The sequence below is a fragment of the Nansenia antarctica genome (genome assembly GCF_963989245.1).
Source record: "Nansenia antarctica genome assembly, chromosome: 4".
Taxonomy (NCBI): domain Eukaryota; kingdom Metazoa; phylum Chordata; class Actinopteri; order Argentiniformes; family Microstomatidae; genus Nansenia; species Nansenia antarctica.
Genome location: NC_137689.1, coordinates 26669397 through 26692203, shown reverse-complemented (window position 1 = coordinate 26692203; position 22807 = coordinate 26669397). Strand labels below are relative to the sequence as shown.

General features: G+C 41.3%; 1 protein-coding gene across 1 annotated transcript in view; it reads right to left on the bottom strand.

The window, feature by feature from the left end:
- Positions 1–16325: 16325 nt before the first annotated feature.
- efnb1 (ephrin-B1) overlaps positions 16326–22807 on the bottom strand; it is a gene marked incomplete at both ends in the record, with an annotated part of 47385 nt that continues 40903 nt past the window's right edge. The window contains 2 exons of the mRNA XM_080527977.1: positions 16326–16714; positions 19352–19474. Coding sequence (XP_080384103.1) covers positions 16326–16714; positions 19352–19474 — 512 coding nt within the window. The remainder of the gene's footprint in view (positions 16715–19351; positions 19475–22807) is intronic.

Here is a 22807-nt window from a genome sequence, read left to right as displayed (position 1 = left end):
ATAGCACTGCTTAGCCTTAACCAAATCTCTCTCTCTCTCTCTCTCTCTCTCTCTCTCTCTCTCTCTCTCTCTCTCTCTCTCTCTCTCTCTCTCTCTCTCTCTCTCTCACACACACACACACACACACACACACACACAGACTCACAATTCCCGAAAATCCTCACTAAATGATTCCAGTCCTACTATAGAAAACATCCTAAGAGTAGATCCCAGTGTAGATACAGGAATATATAATGACATATTGAACTCAGAGAAAGGAGTATTTTCTTGAATGGGGAGGGAGCAATGATTTAAACCACGCTAAGTACTCTATGTGGTTTTCCCATCTTCCATGGAAACAAAAATATAAAAGTGCTGCAAAAGTTGGAATTTCCAAATACAAAGGTGTCCCAGACAGATAACAACAGAACAGCCAACTCAACTTAAAGCCCAGTTCACATCTAGGATTCGCAAACACAGCGCAACTCGAATTGCAGCGGTCCAAATTACCCTGCAACGGTTGCAAGGCGTCACCAGTGATTTGACTTGTCAAGTCTCAGCACAACGTCCAGATTCTTTGGAATGTCTGCCGAGTTTTTAAACATCCCCAGCTTGTAGGACTGGAGGATGGCACAGTGCTTGTTGAAAGCTACAACTGGCAAAAGCATCTGGGTAGCTACTTCTGAAAGCTCCCACAGAGTTACCAGCACTTAAATCATCCTTGTCATTGTATTAGCAATTCTATTTCATGAACGTAGTAGTATTTTGTGAGAAGATCAGAAAGTTCTGTTCTGATGAGGCAGGAAACGTCACATGCCCGACACCAAAGTCCCACGAGATGCATTATGGACTATAATAATACGCATCCACACAGACACAGCAATATTACTTTTTACTATTCTATTATTGTATTGCTCAGTTGTATCTTGCTTTATTTCCTTTTATAAATATTGGCATTTTGCTTTCTCTTGCTGCCGCAATGTTGACTGGAACTGAAGCCATAAGAATTGTACTCTCTTGTACTGGTATACTGGGATATAAGACACGTTTGGCACAAATGGCAATAAAAAAATCATGAATCTTGAATTATTAATAATATTTAGCAATTTAAACATGTCAGCCCTGTAAGTTTGTTTCCTGAGGGTTAGCTGACAACCCCACTGACAGGTCACAGGTAGATAATGACAGGTAGTGTAATGGGGGAGTGGTTGTCCTGGGGGAGTGGTTGGGGGTGGAGTTAACCAGCTATTGTTCCCACCCATTACCTATCTGTGAAAAGTGAAAACTTTGAGGGTGATTTTCTCTGTTACTTGACATGAGTTGTACTCAGAGGCGCCCCGTCCATAGAGGCAACCAAGGCAATTGCTTGGGGCCACCAAACAAAAAGGGCCTTTTTGTCAAACGAAAACTGTCCTTGGATGAATGTATTTTCAATGGAAATCATGGCATTCAGCGTTCAGTCGCTCTGAGTCTGCTCGCGCTGCGCTGCGCATACATTCATCCAAGGACAGTTTTAGTTTGACAAGCTAAACAATATGAGGGTAGTTAAGAGTTTAACTACTTTTCATTGTGAAATAGCTAGTTTGGTAAAGTATTCCCTGCAATTACGGCGTTATTATATGATCTATAACACCACGGACATCCATATCCGTAACCACTATTGGCAGTATCCACGCCGCTGCCCCAAAAACCCCCTAGTGGGGCCCCGCCCCCTTCTCGCTTGAAATTGACTTCTAGCCCCGCCCCCTTCTCCTCTCAACTGTCCTTCTGTCAGCAGCAATCATGAAGCGATCGCACATTTCTGGTCACCAAAAAAGAAAAAAGAAACGAGAAGACAATGAAAAACGACACCAGGATAGTGGTAAGTGGACAGAAGCTGCAGAGTGCAAAAATGTAAATAAGATGCAGAGTGCAAAATAAGTAACAGACAGACAAGCAGGCAGACAGCCAGACAGACAGACAGACAGACAGACAGACAGACCCAGTGGAGTCATGTAAAATGTAAATAAGAACACCAGCGGTTTCAGAATATACTTGTTTATTGATTTTTTGATTTATTTGTTTATTTATTTGTTGTTCTTGCTCTGTTTGATATTACATATTAATGTTGCTGTTTCAGAATGTGAAAACACCAGCAGTTTCAGAATGTAAGTGTGTTAAGAGTTCTAATAAGCACCATTGTGTGTTCATTATTTATATTGCTCCAATTTGATGTTACTACACATGGCTCCTTTGTTGATCAAATACTCGGACGTGTGTGACTGTTAATTAATAGATTATGACATTTATAATGAATTCCTTTGTTTCAGACTGTTTTTTTATTTACACACACGAGCGCGCGCATATGCGCGAACTTCGTAAAACCGTATTATATTTTAGTGTCAGGGAAATAAATACATTTTAAAATGTCCACATCGTCACCCGCCTAAGACCCTTAACAGGGGCCTCCATAGGCTACTAACATTCAAATCTTCTTTAAAAAAATGTGTGATAAAATAATTTGAAAGCTAACAATCTGCACTTTCATTATCTGTTAACATCTTTATCTTTTTTAGATGGTGTTAAAGTCATAGAGCAGAGTTTTTGATTGATGGGTGGTAGTTTGCGCTAAATCGACTGGGATGCGCTAAATCAATGGCAATGCGGTAGATGCCGATTTTTTCCAGGACCGGAAGATCCAGGATTATTCAGAAAATATTCTGTGCTTGAGCACCGGATGCCCAGGCCTAACCACGTCACTGGTAAACAGAAATGAGTGTTGAAAGCAAGCAGCTAATTGGTCAGACATTCTAACTCTACCTATCCCTCCCTGCTACCTGAAATATAATACATGTTTGCTAAACGCCATGCTTTCGTTTGCCATGCACATTGTAAAAACAGCAGGCACATTAAGTTGTTGAAATCGCTCCCATAAGTGAAAGAAGTAGTTTGTTTTCAATTACTGTGTGCCCCCCCCCCCCCACACACACACACACATACCACTGGACTTCCTCCCCCTCCCTCCATGTTGTATGCAACAAATGGAGTTTGCAGTAATGATGTCCTATAGTAGTGGGGGAAGGGAGTGCTGGGAGGGGGGGGCTGTTTATCTGTTACACATCTACTGCTGATGGCAAAATTAACCTGTCTACCCCAGGGCCATCCAGGCCCTGAACACAGCAAAGACCTAGGTTCTGGGCCCTGGACAGTCTGGACGGATTGATGGCAGCTGCTGGATTGAAAAAATCAGGTGTAGTGCTGAGGCACAAATATGTACATTTCAAGCCTGCAAACTGCGACACTTTAAATGAATGTGCAATAACACTATGTGCAATATGACAACCCTAGTCGTCTATCTGTACAGTATAGTATAGTGGATAGTGTACATAGCCTTTATTTATGTAAACCAGCTCCTTTCCCTTCTTGTTTTTTTAGATTTTTTTTTCTTTCCTAGCACCAGGGGAGCCACCCCTCCCAAATGTCGTTGTTTGGTACCTGTACTATAGCAATGACAATAAAGACCATTCATTCATTCATTCATTCATTCATTCAAAATTGAAGAATGAATTTTTTTCATTAGCTGACTACTCCACTGATCACATCTGGCGTCAAGACCGATTACTATTAAGCCTCCATACATTAGGATATTCTGTTTTATTTTATTTGGATGTATTTACATTTATTAAGACATTCTTAAATCAACTATGATCATACATTTTGAATTCCAAACAAACTCTTGAAAGGACCACGGTGGAGCTTTGCGCTAGGATTAGCATACATACTGACCGCTTAGTGATGTCATGAGGTGAGGGTTGAGAGGCGGTCCTTTTCATGTCACAGAAAGTGGTTTCTTCTCCGTTCCAGTCGCAGCACAAACATTCATGATATGCATGAGCATCCCCAGCGATGGTAGAGATCAAACAGTCCCTCGTGCGAGGAAAGAAGGGGGAACTATTCCTCCTCATGACATGATGCAGTGCAGAGTGTTTGCCACATACACGTGTCCCAGAAAAGTAATTTCACTGTGAATTGGAGCACCGCTCTGACAGCACCAGTCAGATAACCAGAATTTGTAAGCAGAGTGTTATCTCTGGTAGGTAGTGTCAGGAAATGTACTGCTGAAGAATTTTCATTGGGAATACCATATTGTGCCATATGGCCATTCCTAAAAGAAGGTTTTTCCCTCCTAGCAGACCAAAGCTCTGCGTGACCACTTTTGTGTGATGCACTCATCAAAGACACAACCCAGAATCCTAATGTACTCTACCGTGTGCGTCAACATGCTGCCAGCAACAGAGGCTGTCGTGATATGATTCGTCAGATGGCTACAGCGAGGCAACACCACAGTGGATTGAACTGCATGGCGTGCACCTCTGACATACGTCTGTTTACACGTTTGACAGCCTTGATGCACGCAGAGCGTTTTGATGGACAAAGCTGATTGTGACACACAAATTGTTTTTGGGTGATTGGTTTTTCACCTCAACGCTCGCAGGTAATTAGGAAGCAGTGGAAAGGGTTAATTGCAACCAACATTCCGAATGAGATGACCATAAACTGGTCTCTTGTTAAAGCTGATACAGGGCCTAATGGCAACCCAGATCCCCCCTGCGACACACGTTGTGAAGACATGTGTAGTGCTGCTGAAAGCCACCACAAGGTGGTGACAAGAGCTTTGAAGGTGTTCAAATGATCTATCCTTCTAGATTAGATGAATCTAATGTTTAGATAAGATTCAACTTTATTGTCATTTCAGTCTACAAGTACCAGACAAACGAAATGTAGTTTAACATCTAACCAGAAGTGCAAATAGTGATATACAGTATGTGATAGCAGGGCTCTCAAGTCTCACGCATTGGGCGTGAGACACATGCATTTCAATCCGTTCACACGCTCACACGCCACACCTTGTATTTCTCACGCAGAGAAATTACCAGGGGCGCCCACCAAGTTGCGCCGCTATTTTAAAAAAATAGAACAGGTAGAGAATCAAGTGAGTTCCCTCTGGTTTCCCTAGAGTTCAGAAGGCCATGCACCAGCTAATCAAATAAAAAAATATAGCTACCGAACAGCCAATCAGAAAATAATAGCATTGCTGTATCCGGGTAACATTTTGATATTCCCGCTACAACAAACAACGTTCTGATTCCAACGAAACGGGCTGACTGGAGCTATTTATTCAGATGCTCGCTACACAGAAGAGGACAGATTATTTGAATTGATCATTCACATCTCGAAGTGGCTACAGACTGGTCGACGTGGGAGAAGACCATATCCTTTGACGCTGAGACTGTGTGTGTGTGTGTGTGTGTTTTTATTTTTTTTACAAATTTATGTCATTTATCAGATCAGACCCCGTCCCCCCCCCCCCGCCGCCGGCAAAATCTCACTCTGAACTCTGTTCAAAACTTGAGAGCCCTGTAATAGTGATAGGTACAGTATGGCAAGTATGGTAGTTAGAGGTATATACAGGGGAGAATAGTAATAAGCTATGTACAGCAGTGGAGGCTCCTCCATAGAGGTGGAGGAGGCCTGGCCTCCCCAATAATTTGTGAGAAGAGAGAGAGATTTAAAAAAGCAATAATTATATTTTTTATTTTTTATTTATTTAACAAAAAACATATTTTAATTTTTTTTATATTAATATTCTTTATGAATATTATTTCCGTTTTGTTCATAAATCTTTTCCATGGCTAAAACCCAATATTGCAATTGTAAAGCACCTACAGGCCAGAATCCCTATCCGTTTCTATTGAGGGAGGCCAGGCCACCCCTAGGAAAGTGGTTTCTCATAGAAGTCAATGTAATGCAATTTTTTTCATGGCAATATGTGATTGGCCAAATTACTGAAAATGGGTGGGCAGAGGAGGCCTGGCCTCACCATGCATTGAGTCCAGGGCTGAATGATTGACATTTTGTTCGTCCAATCACATGAAGCCATTTTGAGAATTCGCCAGTTACTTCAGTCAAAGAAACACTCGCCGTAGTGGCTTGTCCTTTGCAGGACACGTCTAGAACACCCATGGCTATTATCCCTGAAAATAATAGCTCATTTGGCCAAATACTTTTGCTTAAAATGACCTCGGAAGTCGGCGAGATTCTGGCGCGATTTATACATCGAGTAGGTAGACAACATTTAGGATTTAGGTTGTGAGCCTGTGCAGAAGGGACAATAGCTGCTGCAGGCGGACCAGAGATTCATGCCAATTGTTTTGTTTATTTGATGACCCATTGTGCAGGTAACTTATTACATGTTGTTTGAGTTCTATGTTTTGGTGCATTTTGTAAGAGTCCACTCGTGGTGTTGCTAGCATTCGCGATCTAGGGCATGGCTAGTCAGGAACGTCATGTTGCATTCCACATGTAGTACCTTTTTCCGCCACAGGCGTGTATGAGTGCTGTTCTGCAGGATAAATATTAGAAATGGATGAAGTATTGTTCTGAATTGTATGTTGTGTGTCTGATTGACATAGTGTTTGAGTGCTTTTGACATGTCATTGATTGTATGTAGTATGTTGTGGTGAATGTTGTGAGCCTGAGCAGAAGGGACAATAGCTGCTGCAGGCGGACCAGAGATTCATGCCAATTGTTTTGTTTATTTGATGACCCATTGTGCAGGCAATAAAAGCTGCTTCATCCACCATCCTGAGAGTGTCCCAATCCCTTCAGTACCGCCAAACACAAATTAATAATTTTTAACAAAGACAGATAAGAAGAACAGGGAACATTCCATCGCGAGTGAAGCGAGCAAGCGGAAAAAAAATTGGCCTCCTCAATTCTGGAAGTCACCAGCCTCCACTGATGTACAGTTACGGTAGCTATGTATAGTATGGTGTATAGCAATAATATGTATATAATAATATGGTATATTGAGTGTTCACATTGACAAGGGGTGTGTGCAAAGGTTAAATACGTTCTAAAAACTAATTTGAGAGAAGGGTAATGCTTTGCCATTTGCCAGATAGCCAAAATCTAGTTTATTCTTGGAGACATTATTTCAACCTATGGCAGTGCATTTCAACAAGACAGCGGCAAATGTTGGCTTTCTCGATTCTTGTGAAACCATTGTCTGAATGTTTAGCCTACTATAATATTAAACTGATTTGGTTTACTCTGATACGCACGTAAAAAAATTGTGACGTTATAAAATCGAAAAGTCAAAAGTCAAATCACAATTTGATATTTATCCATCCATTTATGAAAGTAATAAATGCCTACTTTAAGCCTAGCCTACAAAATATCCTCCATCTGCCACACCCTGGCCATCATGGCAAAATTCTAACAACATCCTCCCTAACAATAATATAACCCCCCGAAATGTACCCCCGATGTCAGACATTAGCTGTTGTGTTACTGCTTGCGCGCACAATTGGAAGAGGCAGCCACCAAAGACAGAAAGGTGAAAATCTGAAGAGTCCACTCCCCTAGAAACCTCCTCCAGTAACAACATGTTTTTAACTGAGACTGGAATTTACCAGTTTACAGGGAGTACAGGGCGGCCATTAAATCGCCTTGCAACTAGTTAACACCAGAATAACACCAGTGACGTGGTTAGCCCTGGGCATCTGGGGCTTGAGCCCCAAATGTTTTATGAATAGCCTCGGATCTCCGGATCCTGAAAAAAAAGAAAAGAAAAAAGATCCCCCCCATCAATTTAGCGCATTGCCGCCGATTTAGCTTCGATTTACCCTGAACTAAAAACGATCTACTCCAGGGGTGCCCACACTTTTTTGAACCAAGATCTACTTTTCAAGTAGCCAGTCTGCCAAGATCTACCAGTCTAGTTTCAACATCACAAACGTACACGCACGCACGTACTACACACACACACACACACACACACACACACACACACACACACACACACACACACACACACACACACACACACTTCCCAGCCTGCATAGTAAACTCACAATACACTCTCTCTCTGTCACACAGCCACACAGGAGAAGACCATCACAAACCCTCCCTCTTTGCTATTCTCACACACACACACACACACACACACACACACACACACACACACACACCCACACACACACACACACACACACATTCACACACACACAAACACACACACACACACACACACACACACACACACACACACACACACACACACACATTTGCCAGTCTGCATAGGGAGCCATAGCACAAACCCTCCCTCTCTCTCCCCCCCCCCCCCTCTCTCTCTCTCTCTCTCTCTTACACACCTCAATTTCTCTCACTCACACACTGACAGCCAGTCTGCAGTACCATAGCCAACTACTGATCCAACAAACAGAAAAGTAAACCAGATACAAAACAGGTAATTCCCTAGTTTGAAAGGAGCACTGGGAGGAGGCAGTTAGTTTCTAGTAGTCAGGGCTGTAGGAGCTGGTTGCAAGGTGTAGGCAGGCTGCAAGGTGTCATCAGCCACTGTGGATCTGTCATCGAAAAGGCAATCTGCAGCCTCGAGAAACGCTTTTTTCACAATTTCGCCGTCTTTGAATGACTTCTTGTGTTTAACAAGAACGTGACTGACGCGATAAGAAGCTATCGTTACAGCCGTACGTTTTCGCTCTTTTGCCACATTTCCCTTCTAACAGCCATCATAGATCTGCAGATCAGACAGACGCACTTCCAATATCACATCGTGTAAAAGTCCTCCTCCCATTCTGGATGGAAGTTGTACGTTATTGGTTTCTTACTTGGTCCAGCTTCCCCACTCATTTGTATACCCTTTCTTTAGTAGTAAATAGTAGAAATTGGAAGGCTAACTAGTTAATTAGTCTCGCCGGTATTTTGTATTTTGTAGTTGGCGCTGTTGACTGCGCATGCGTGGTGAACCGTGTGTTAGGTGAAAAGATCAGATCGCAGACTGGCTTACCTGTACGTCAATCAAGTGGCAAAAGCCATAGTGAGGATGGATGATAGGCGAACTTATTTTTTTTTTGTAACTTTTTTTTTTTTTTTTTTTATTTAATAAAAATCAATGCCATGCGATCTACCCATACTACCTTTGCGATCGACCGATCGACGTATTGGGCACCCCTGATCTACTCTATCTCTATCTACTCTTTCTCGATACCTTTTTACTGTTTTTTTTTCCCAATCTCACTTTCGTCAACTTCAGTATATCAATTATATTACCGTTGGGTTAGTTAGGGATAACTTATGGTTACTTATAGTAGATTGAAGACTACTCTCTCACTCCACTGAACAACCCCCAATATGATGTTCCAACACCCAAAATGTAGTGTGATGCTTATTTAACCGGAATGATATTGAGAAAAACATATTTCAGTATCCGCATCCGCCAGTGGGAGTGCAAATTTCCGCAAGATGTGTTTTACAGTAGCTTGCATCATTTCTGTTTGTTTAATTAGAATGCAGGTGAAATCTATCAAAAGGCATATTTTTTAAGGGTCTGTGTTTTGAAGACGAACTGAGCACTGTTGAAGCATGCTCCATTATCAGACACGAGCATCTGTGGCAAGCGGTGTGTGCTGAAGCACTCTGAGCTTTTTCGATGGTTGCTTGACTGGTTGCTCTGTTGGTTGGATCTATCCATTTTGAGTATGAGTCCACGATTTTAACATTTTTAGCTTTTTTTGGCATTTAGCAGACGCCTTATTCCAAAGCGACTTACAATGGTAAATGGTAAATGGACTGCACTTATAGCGCCTTTTTTGCTGCTCCAAAGCTGCTCCAAAGCGCTTTACAACAGCCTCTCATTCACCCATTCACACACACATTCACACACCAATGGCGGCAAGGCGCTGGCCCGCTCACTGGGAGCAATTTTGGGGTTCAGTGTCTGGCCCAAGGACACTTCGACATGTGGCCAGCCAGGGCTCGAACCGCCAATCTGCCAACCTTGTGATCATTAGGCGGCGACTCTACCTCCTGCACAACAGCCGCCCCCATACGATGGCAAGGAAAATCTTCCGTAGCAAGGGACCTGCATACCGATGTGGAATCTGCTCCCTGGCGTCTCAGGCCACTCCCACGGGCTGGAGACTTCCTGTCTTCTTGACATGACTGACAGGACTGCACTTCCTGTTCAATCTCCATGTCCATTCCCGGCCACCATACATATGAGCGTGCTAGGCCCTTCATTCTTGATATTCCCAGGTGCGTGTGGTGCAGCTGTTTCATTATGGCCTTCCTTCCTCTCTTCAGAATGATCACTCTCGCCCCCCAAAGCACACATCCATCTTCCACAGTCAATTCCAGTCTTATCTTCCCTTTGATTATTTGGATTCCACCAGTACCATGTAAAGAGAAACAGCCCCATACCATGATGCTTCCACCTCCGAAATTCTCTGTAGGTTTGGTATTTTTAGGATATGCAGAGCCATTTCTCCTCCAAACATGGCGCTCCGTATTGTTGCCGAAAAGTTCGAAAAAGCTTGTCTGACCAGACTACATTCTCCTAGTAATCGACAGGCTTCTCCAAATGTTCTGTAACAAACTTCAAACGAGCTTCAACATGCCTTTTCGTCAGTAATGGAGTCTTCCGGAGTGATCACGAATGGAGACCGTGGCGGTGCATTGCCTATTGTTTTCTTTGTGACAACTGTACCCGCTGCTTCCAATCTTTCTCGAGCTTTGCTCATGTGGTTCTTGGCTCTTGGCCTACTCTTCTGACTAACTTTCTGATTAACTTTCGGAGTTAGTCCGGTCAGAAATCTTGCGAGGAGCTCCTATTCATGGCCGGTTGATGGACGAGTGATTTCCACTTGCGAGTAAGTGGCACCCAATGGTGCTTATCGGAACATTTAGGAGTTGAGCAATCCATCGGTAACCAGTGCCGTTAATATGCTGCTCAACAATCTTGTTGCAAAGGTCTTGGGAGAGCTCTTTGCCTCTACCCATCATGAGATGTTTCATGCAGGAGAGCTTGGTGACAAATGATTTGTTTACTTGCATTCAGAGGTGGGAAACCCTTTTTCAAAGAGTGTGAGTACTTACCCACCAACATGCACTAACCCAGCTGATTCTAATTAGCACAGGGAGGAGAACTCATTAGTGGCATAAGCTGGTTTATACAACAGTTAGTTCCGACCAAGTAATTTGATTGGACGAGAGGCATTCCATGAGTGCTGATATACAGTATAACAGCACTGGGACTTTTAACTATATGTATCACTCCACCGCACAGATGTTCTACTAAATGACCGTTAATTAGACTACATGTTTGTGTTCACGTTACTAGGCAACCGTCCATTTGAAGTTCAGTTGCGGAACTATTTTTTGTTTATTTTTATGATTAAATAAACAAACAAATCATAATCTGTTGTCGCTTATTACTGTTAACTAATAAATCGCGCTGTAGAACTGTTGTATAAAAGCAATATCACACTCGAGGTCGTGCTCGTACCTACGACCGAATCACAGCCATGCTGATATTCAGTATAACACACTCCCTCTTGTGTGATATTGCTTAATTAGTACTTTTTCTTACTGTGTTCAATACCTTTTTCCTGTGTCATTTCACTTTATTGCGCATAGCTTTTTTATGGATTGGAATGTTACAATTTCTTTAGCTGTGTAGTATTATTGAGTTAATACCAATGTCTGGTCTAAATGTCATGTGAATCGCTGCAATGGAAATATGTTGAATTAAAAAATTGTTGATGTGTTCAATACTAATTTCCCCCACTGTACTATATACAGCATAGACCAATGCATTTGAATGAAAAAAGAGGGGGATAGATATCATAGGACCATACAATTTCACAAATGTAAGATAGCCACGGAAGATAGCCATCATGGATCTCAACAAGGACGTTTCTGCTGGCTAATACAGTATATATATCCCGACCTGCATGACCCCCTTCACTAGCTCTAGCCATTGATTACCTAAATGGTGCAGCGTAGAATAAATGTACAATGAAACATACTATCTCTCTCCTTCTATCTCCATCAGGGGTTTAATGGTGACTAACAGGCAGATCGGCTTATCCATCCCCAGGCTGTTGCCTGCTGTACATTATATTGCATTGCTCTCAGATGGAGGTTTAGAATCAAATTCCAGGCATGCTTTCTCTGTGCCACTCCATGGTTGTGAGCTGTCTGGAGTATCTGAGTTATTGAATCCAAGCACAGGGCAAATTACATTTGTGCTTCATATTGGACTCAGTCAAGTATTCACTTGACGTGCTGCATGTGAAAGAGAAGAGTCCATGAATCAGCATAGACTTCTCTTTGCCACAAAAAAAAATATATTTAAAGAAACAGTGATATCCCTAGGTGTGCTTTCATTTATTAAACATGTATCTGGATAGCTACTATCTATACTATACTACTATTCTCAATGTTTACCATGCTTGCCAACTAATAAAACATACCGGTATGTCATTAGTGCTTTTCCAAAGACAGTTTCTATGTGGTTCAATATACCAACAATTCATTGACTTTGAAAATAAAAGGCAACACAAGATAAATTCCATAGGAAAAATTTATTTATCAATATGCAATATCAGGTTTTCAAACTTGGCATGGAACTTTCATCCCATAGTAACTGGTTATGTTGAACACGGGTTGAAGCTGCGTGTGAATGAAAGGCGAAATAATATGAATGGAGCAGAAAAAAACAATACAAATGCAATGGAATTGCATACATGGAAAGATAATACTGTATCATAAACAGAAATAAAACAAGGAAATTTTTTGACTTGGTGAGGCTGAGGGAAAGTGAACAACCAGTCACACTGATTGAGTTGTTTCTGTGGTGAGCAGGCGAACCAATCTAATGGATTAACAAGTTTCTCTACCCAGCTCTTTGTGTTGTTTAAACTCACACACTTTCTCCATTACGTTGCTAGGCAATGCTGTCATATTATTATTCCTTTGTGGGAATGGCCACCTCACCCTGTAGAGGTTGGCTGAACCCAGCTCTGTGGCTGATCGCTGAGGAAATGTCTGGGGGTCAGGGTGCTTTCTCATTAGAGAGAACCAGAGATAATATTTTGATAATCTGTGGAGGTCGAGAGAGCATCTCCATTTGGCCCTGAGGGCTGACCGTAGAGAGTGAGATAGAGCCATGTACGCTGGCATTATTTATTTCTCAAAGTTGCCAGCTCAGCAGAGCTCCAAGAGAGCTGATCCTTCTTCCCCTCAAGATTGTTATGACTTCAAAAAATAAATGACTGTATCCTTTCTCTATGAGCTCCTTCAGAAGGTTTGAAAGATGTCCTGATTTCTGATCAGTGAAATTTGCATAATCCACATTAGTTTCACCTGTGACTAAAGAGAGCTGGGGGGCATTTTCAAAGTCAAACTCATCTTGATCAAAACATCAAGTCGTCATGTAGTTCAACTGGTTGTTCACCTACCCTGTTTGAAGTCCAATAACAGTTCCATTGATTTCAAGGGGTGAATTTATTTTATTTTTAATGTACTGCCAAGTGTCTACTCTTTCCTAGTTCCTTATCCAACCCCACCCATTCATAAACAAACAATCTGTGACATCAAAAATGAAACTCGAGGGAACAAAGGTCTCTCATGAATGTATGTGATGAATGAATGTTAAGATTTATTTTTGCTCCTTGCAATACCTGGCAATTAAACACCCGCTCTAACAGATTTGTGTCACCTATTCTTCACTATTAAAAAAATCAAGATTTATACAAAATGTCTTTTTTTTTAAAAGACATCTATTTACAAAATTCTGCATTAAAAAAAACTAATCATATGTTCATAAATGGGGCTCTATTAAATGTCACTTTTAAATGTAACTTTTTTTTCCACATATTTACATTATTTTAGGCCATTGAACTACCATATTAAACAAAACCAAACAAATAATGAACAAGCAGTAAAAGAGACATCACATGTTATTTCTAGGCTCAACTATAAAAAGAATGTGGGTGCTGTGATTATGTTATTTGGAGATCATACAATGGTGTACACATTATCCTTAAATAATTGAGTGTTGACATTGTGTATTCAAATATGTTTACTCAATGACAAACCACACTCAACATCAACACAATGTGTCTAGGGTTCCATGTCTAAATCCTTTAGGTTCTGTTTGTCTCCCACTGTGTGTCTTATTCTCATCTCCTATGGGTTGTACTGTATAACTGTTTAAAACAAGCAAGCTACACATTTTCAAAACATTTTTAGAACAAAATTGAAAATCACTGTCATGAGTAACTTTTGAGTGGTTTTCAGGACACTGGGAAGGCAGACAATTTGTTTTTCTAGGCCCTTCTCAAGCAAATAAATGTGAATATATCTCAACTGACTCCAAATGGAAACGCATGTATATATTCAGTCATAATTGCGGTGAGTCTGCGGAAAAAAAAGGAAAAAAAATACTAGTGACTGCTCAGCCTCTTAATAATTTAAAATAATATCAATGTTAACAACATGAAAATAAAATATTTCAGAGTAACTTCTAAATACATGACAGTTTCTATCTATCATTTCGAAATAAACACGCTTGACAAAACAATGAGAGCCATTTCAGTACATGTAGATAAGATACTCAGAGAGAAAACATACTGTATGTGATGATTGATACTGAAAACAATTTGGTACCAGGGTAATCTTCTTCTGATCTTTGAGGCTGTCATGTGAGAGGAATGCTAGGTCATCATTTATCCTGAACACACAAGAGACATTTCAACAACAGGCTCCCTTCTACCAAAACAGCAATGAATGTTACAAAAGTAAATATGAATTTTGTGGAACTTATTGTGGAACATTTTTGAGGTTTACAGACATTGAAACTGTGGTAACAATGTTTTACTGTTTCATGACCAGGAACAGCATAAGATAAATATGTATTGTATAAAAAAAGGCTGTATAACAATTTGTATGATGGAACAAATTACATTTTGTCCCCACAAATCTGTTGTTATTGTACAAAAAAATAGGATATGGAGTTGGTTGCTAAGCTCTTTCCGTTATCATCTATTCTCCTGAAACTGCTTTTCTTATGGATATGTACAACACATATGTTTGATATTACCTGCACCCAGCACGACTCATTTTGAGCACACAACCATCCAGGCACCATGTCACTGCGATTATGAATTCAGACTCATATAAGAATGTAGCATCTCATGTATATTCCATTGTCTCTGGAAGCAAGACTATCTCTACAAAAGAAATACCATCAGGTGAACAAATCTTTCCCTCCAAAGCGATCCAACTCTTCTGAGAGCGCAGGCTTGAGGTGGAGTGAAGAGCTCTGCCCCTTTGATAACATCTTAATTGCTTCCACACTTTTTTTCTGCTCATACAAATTTGATCTTGTTATTCTTGTTCACCGAGGGGAAAACTCGGGGCTAATTTAAAGAGGAGAGAGTTAATATGGAAAACCCCAGAGGCTATTCAGACACAGAAGTGACCTGTCATTTTGAAACATAACTTTTATGTTTTCTTTAAATTGATTTCAGTCATGATGACCTCTCACCGTGATTAAGTATGAGCTATTTGTCTTTCATTAATTCATATCCAGGGTGAGACACTCCGTAGGCTTTTTTCCCCCCACAGTTGCATACCTGACTTTGCCTGTTCAGACTAGTTAAGACCAGTAGAGCAGGAGACATGTATTTAACAGATTATGTGATCTACGCTAGTATAGGTGTTAATTCTTTTATTAACAGAAAGAGTGGGCCAAATGAACATAGTCATGAAAGCCCAATATCCCCTACACGTGGCAAACTATCAGTAAAGGATACATGAAAAATATTAACATTTACCATAGTATAGTATGTATTAACTAGATATTCAGTAGAAAAGAAATACAATGTTGAAGGAGCAGACACAGGTGAAAAGGGGGCTACAGTAGGTGAATGATAAAAACAAAAACAAACAAACAAAAAAAACAATAGTGCAGGTAAAACAACACATTCTTGTGAAAGGGGAGTGTGTTATGCTGTCGTCACACTGTCTTTTGTTCTGTTTGGGAGCAAACCATGGAAGCCCCGTGAGTGACAGCCCTACTGCAGGGTCCTCTGTGGTTTACTACTGTTACTACCCTGTTTGTCTCCATGGTCAGAGGCTGCTCTGCTCCATAGGCTTGACCGTCTTACCAACCTCCTTTCTGACACAGAATAGCAAAACTCAGATGATTTTATATTTCTAGCACGAAGCAGGAAGAAAAGACAATACAACCACCCCCCCCCCCCGCCCCACCCCCCCTCCCCCAAACCTGCCTTTGGCCTATCGAGAAACATCCAAAATGTTTCAACTACTGTGTCCATGACAGCCTTTTTTTTCCCCTCTCATTTCTGTTATTGGGTCACTATTTTCGAACATCACAAGTGTCTTTCCACATCAGAACGGACAAGGTAGTAAAAAGGTCGGCCATAGAATTCTTCTCTATGAACCCACGCAGCCTAGAGAGAGACGAGGTATCTACCTCAGACCTTGTAGTAAATGTTGGCTGGGCTCTGTGGCGGCATCTCCTGAACGATATAGACGGGATGGCCGTAGTCCCCGCTCACCTTCTCGTAATGGGGACAGTAGTTGTTTTCTGTAGTCCGTAGCGGGATGATGATGTCACTGGGTTCCGAGCCAGCATTGCCAGAACATTTGGCCCCGCTGGCCAGTGTGCTGCGTGACAGAGCTGTCGTCCTCTGCTGGGTGTGCTTCCGGTTCCTCTTCCGTAGTTTAATCAGGAGGACGATGAGGATGATGATGATGAGGAGGAAGATGACACATCCTGCTCCGATGGCGGCAAAAAGTGCCGGTTTAGAACTGAAGATGCCCTCTGCCGAGTTGTTGGAGTTGTTTTGCTGGTTCATGGTGTCTGTAGCGGGGGGGGAGAAAAAAGAATATGTTAGTAGAGTAGAGAGAAAGAACGCAAGGTCTATTTGGCAGCCTGTCAGACAAAGCTGCCACTGTTGCTGATCCGGCAAATAAATTCCTATTTTCTCATGATACTGTGGATGAGAAAACCCTGCGAATGGGGGAGTCCCGATGAAGAGAAAACGAGGCTTTCTATATTTTTCCCCCTGAATTGACTGAGTCGCTAGGGGCTTCCTGACTGTGTGGCATTTGTGAACATGTGGGGGTGTCGGTTTTCTACACATGATAGCTCATTTCTTCTTGGCATGCATCCTGAGAGAGAGAGAGGAGAGAGGGGAGGATTATGTGTATGTTTAGCCATATGTTAAAACTCCACAAGGAGGGTTAAGGAAGAGAAACTGTATAAACGTATGTTACCCGCTGCAAGGGAAAAGAAAACACCAGTCTCTCATTAGACATAGACGATGAGGACTGAGCCCAATTAGAGTGGCATGCCTATTTCCTGTGTGGTCCTGAAGTTCCCTCCCTAACCCTTCCTCCCTATGTATATACTCGCCTGCATCCCTGTCTGTGGAGGCAGAAATCGGAGGACAGGCTCATTGTACTGCATAGAATGGAATGACGAACACTGTCCAACCCATGTTTAACACCATTCCACCTTCTATTCCACACATTACAATGAGTGTGTCCTCCGATTTCTGCCTCCACCAGCCTCCCCTGACCAGTGCTGTGAGCCCCACAGTCCCCCCCCACTTGTTCCCTGCCCCACATTTGACTCTCCAGAATTGCGCCAAGCTTTTATTTGTTTCATTTCGCAGTGTAAGACGACCCTGAGGGGGGAAAAAAGGAGGAGAGGAGATGAAAATCCCATTTCAAAGTTGACAGCTGGGAAAGCAGCAGATCTTCCTTGAGATCAGAAAGCCAAATGTGTGTGTTGAAAGCCATGATGAGGCTTCGCCCGTCTCTGCCTGTTTTTGGTTTTCGGTTTATATACTGTATTTGTAAAAAAAAAAAAAAAAAAAAAAGAAGTTGGATACAGCAAAGACCCGTTTGTTCCACCTACATGAATGAAGTCAAGACCACCTGCTATTTAATAATGAGTGAGAGAATGTTATTGTTACATTGTATTCTGGTTTTCTTCGAGATCGTCTGTATGATGTTAAAACGCTCAAATTATTTAAATTACTGTGGCTGCATTCATTTTCTGATTTGCACCTACAATACTGTATTCCCATGCCAACACTTCAGAATGTCCTGAATAATTTATAGACATCTATTCTGGCCATCTAACACACTTTAATTTAGATGCTGAGCATGAGTGACTGTACGTGTTATTTATAATGTGTTTTCCTCACACTGAGACTCTTTAGGCGTCCAAAGAGCTTAATGGCTCAGTAAAAAAAAAAAAAAAAAGTGCATACAAATTAAAAAGAGGTATTACCTCTTTGTATTACAGAGGCAACACACCATTTTATCTTCATATAGACTCAATGATTGGCAGAGGGAAGCAGTTTCCCTAGATAAAAGCATTTCTCTGCTACATTGAGCAGATACAGATGGTATCTACGCTCCTGTGTCAAGGCATAGCAAAGCTTCTGCAAAACAAAGAGCAGCCATTGTGCAGGGGTAGCTCACAGTATCTTTTCACTTAAGCAGGGGGATAAGCCCTCCCAAAAGTATCCTCCAAATGTTTCGACGTTGAAGTATTTGTAAGTTGAAACATATCATTTTGGTTTCTGCTGGCAGCTCTGACCATAATCCCATGCATATTTTGTCTGCCGTCCTGATTGGCTGGCCAACGTTCAGCTGCGGAGTTGTGCAGACAGGCATGATAAACTGTGAACCTTTATTACATTCCTCTTCACCCAAGGTATGAGAGATGTGGGGAAGTCAGACCCAACAGGTTGTTATGGAAGAGCGTTCGTTCCCTTCATAAAAACTTAAAGGAATACGGGAGAAACGCAAAAAGTTCAAAGCAACACACATCAAGAAAAAAGGACTGCCAAATCTTTGCATTGACAGAAAAACCCACTGTGGGAGACTTTGGCAGCGTTCCAGGATGAGAAGGGAAGGCCGTTTTTTTCTTTCTCAGAACATCTGATTTTATTTTGTCCTGTAGCAGATCCAAGATCTCTAGGGCCCAAATTAACTTCTAAACCTGTATAAACTCCCCCGACAAAAATAAAACACAGTTCTGGTGACTGAAACCCAAGCAAAATAAATACAAATGGCTATATCTAACGGTCTGAAAAACTCTGCTGACTGGGTTTATAGTCTCTGATAATCTTAACATCTAAGCTGAGTAGCCATGGTTTGAATTCTTCATTACCACACTTGAGTACCATGTCTATCCACATTACTACTCAGCATAATAAAATAACATTTAAACTTTCACGAACCAAACCAAACCATGTTGTGTCTGTGTATGTGTGTGCGCGCGTGCACGCAGGCACGTGTGACTGTTTGTGTGTGTGTGTGGGTGGGTGGGTGTGTGTGTGTGTTTGTGTGTGTGAATTGCAGAAACATTGGTTTCAGGTTACAAAAGCATAGCATTTTGGCATTGAAGGTTACAGTCAAATCTTGAACATCAGTGATGAGTGAGAGTAGAGCCCAGGGAAGTAGTCTTGGGTATCCTCACCTGTGTTGCCTGGCTCCACGGCGCCACCCCTCTCCTTCTTAGCTGGGCTTGTGGTCGTTGTTTCTTTCTCCTGGTATGGCTTCTCTGTTATCACTGGGTCCGGAACAACTGGGTTGTTTGGGTCTGAAATGTTGACAATGAAAGGGAATATAGTTAGTCCGTGGATTCCAATGTGAATATTGTAAATGCTGATAATCCTTTAATATCTTTAATATCGTTATATCATTTTAAAATGGGGGGTTTGGAGTGGGGGCTTTCAAAACTAAATTACTTTGGCCCCAATTTCATCAATGTAGTCAATGTAGCCAATGTAGCCAATGATGTTATTATTACAACCAATGAATAGAAAATGTCGAGGCTGGGGGTGGTGGGTGGAGGCTGGGGATGGTGGGTGGAAGCTGGGGGTGGTGGGTGGAGGCTGGGGGTGGTGGCTGGGATAACTACAACAACTTTCATAGCCAGTGCAATATTCACACTGTTGAATGCCGTGGAGGAGCATTCATTTGGTTACTAAGCCCCTGTCCCTTTGGACATTTCATGTTTTTGCATAACTAGCTGTCCTGTCACCTGACAGACAGCTGCAACCTAGAGTCCCCTGCCTGAACCAACGCAATGCTCACTGACAATCTCTGCTATACTTTGCCAAATTAAGCAATAATAAAAAAATAAGGTACCTTTTTATGGTTCCCTGCGTGCCTTGTAGAGGTCTAAGGGTATAAGACTGAGTATACTGGCATTAAAGGCGATGCCATCTAATTGGCAAATCATTGAAGTGTACATACAGTGCTACTTGAAAGCATGTGAACCCCTTGTGCAATTAAAGATTATATTTTTTTTTACCATGAAATCTTTATTTAATCAGAACCAGTCTTTTTTATCTGACATAACAGGTTTTTATTTACCAATTCCATATGTTGTTTTAGAGGGAACCATGCGTATAGTAGAAAAACTCAATTAAAGAGAAATTCCTGCAGGTGCAAAAATAAGTGAACCTCTTCAGTCAGTAGCTTGTGGCACCTCCATTAGCAGCGATAACTTGGGAGTAAGTGTCTCGTATAGTCACTAATCAGTCTCTGACATATCGTTTTGAGACATTTTTGCCTCCTCCTTACAGAAGTGAGCCAATTGAGTGAGCTTTGAGGGGTGTCTGGCATGAACTGCCTGATTCAGGTCCTGCCACAGAATCTCAATTAGATTTAGGTCAGAATTTGACTTGGCCAATCCAAAACACAAATCTTCTTTATCCTAAGCCATTCTTTGGTAGATTTGTTTGTATGCTTTGGGTCGTTGTCTTGTTGAAAGACCCATTTTCAGCCCAGCTAAAGGAGCTAAAGTTAAAGCTCCTTGACTGATGGCTTGAAGTTGGCTTGAAGCTCTGTTCAAAAATCTCCTGGTATACCTACAAATCCATGGTTCCCTTAATGATGTGGAGTCGGCCAGGTCCAGAGGAGGAAAAGCACCCCCAGATCATGACATTCCCAACACCATGCTTGACTGTTGGGATAAGGTTCTTTTGGTGGTAGGCAGTGTTGGGTTTTCGCCAAACATAGTGGATTTGATTGTGACCAAAAAGGTACATTTTGGACTCATCTGTCCAGAGAATGACAGACTGATGTGCTCTCGATAACTTCTTCCTAATGTCCTCTGAGATCACCTTTCCTCTATGTATGGTGAGTTTTGCATTAACCTGTATGGATAACACAACACTGACCAGGTTTCTTATCTCTATTTATCAGTCCCACCTGAACTCTTTCCTAAAGATCGCTCCTTAGTTCATTTGGTGGTTTCACTGGTTCATTTGGTACCCAATTATTTACCCACCGGATTCTACTTACCTAATGGTAATGATTTAACCAATGGATGTTGGGGTTCACTTATTTTTGCACCTGCACTTATTTCTTAATCATTTAGTGTTTCTACTACACACATGATTCCCTCTAAACCAACATATGGAATTGGTAAATATGAACCTGTTATGTCAGATAAAAAAGACTGGTTCTGATTAAATAAAGATTTCATGGTAAAACATTTTTCTTAAAATAATAGCACAAGGGGTTCACATACTTTCAAGCAGCACTGTATGTTATACTGCCTTTCCTCAGAGAACTTGATTGTTACTTTACTATCACTCAAATGTAAAGGACAATTAGAAGATAGCTGTCATAATTGTTCTATGGCTGCTGACCCTTTTTAGGGTTTACAGTATGATCGGAACATTATCAGGGTGATTTTCCAAGAAACTTCAAAGCTGATGTACATGCACATTCTCCTGCACCCACACTGTGCCTCTGTATATACATATATACATCTAATATTATATTTTATGGGTAGCGTCTTTGTCTGCCAATTGAAATTGAAATTGCCATTTTACAACAAACAAGGCGTACCACCTCACACCCTAGTGCCGCTTCTCCTGGGGTGTGCCTACGTCTTTTTGAAAATTGAAGCATGAGGTGTGAATATCATATGAGCATATTTTGTGAATACGACAACCCCCTCTGCGAGCCAGGTGCAAGTGGAGCGAAGACGTGTTCACGCACCGTATCGTCACTTTTTAAATTGGCCAAGAGCACATGTCAGGATCAAACCTTATATTACGCTTGTGTATTTCCTTCGGCCTGTTTGAAAATCGCCCTGTACGCCTTTACATGAAGCTCTGACTGGATGTTTACAAAAGGGTGTTTATTTAACAGCTGATACCCACATCTAAAGGGCTAATTTCTCAAGTCATTGCGACAATGTGTAACATAATTCAAGTTTGTCAGATTGATAATGGGGAACAGACCTTTTTGTGGTGGTTTTGTCACGAACGCGCAGCACACCAAGGGGCTGTCAACAACCAACCACTGAAGAATCTTCGTACCCCCAAATCCCCCAATTTCACAACATTTTAATTTGACAGATTGTTTTGAAAAGACATTCCAATCACACCCATACTGTATCAACATACAACTTGCTCAAACTCAACTCAATTCAGATGCATTTTAACAGCCGATTAATTTTACTCACGCTTGGCATATAGAGTGTGACTACAGATAGAGGCGAGGTCATCAAAGGCATCAGACACTTTAAATTGATCCAGCACATACCGAGCACTGCTATCTTATTTTATGGGTGAATAGTGCTCTGAGAAATGCATACGTAAACACACAAATCAATACAGGAATAGAGTGCAGTCATAGAAAAGTGGCTGTGTTTTAAGACCTGCATCAGCACATTGTTACATAGTGTATTATACTGTATATCCAGTTTGGTCTTATCATACTCCCCACATCATTTACATGTTTGTAAAAAATAAAAAATAAAAAGACTTTTGTTAGTATTCTCAAAACAATCCCCAAATCAATATGTTATGTTATACATACATGTCTTTTACCGGAAAAGCTGTTGTTAAAGATTGTGTTGTATTATTTCAAGTTGTTGTGGACTTTGCATTGGATGTGTCAATATAATAAA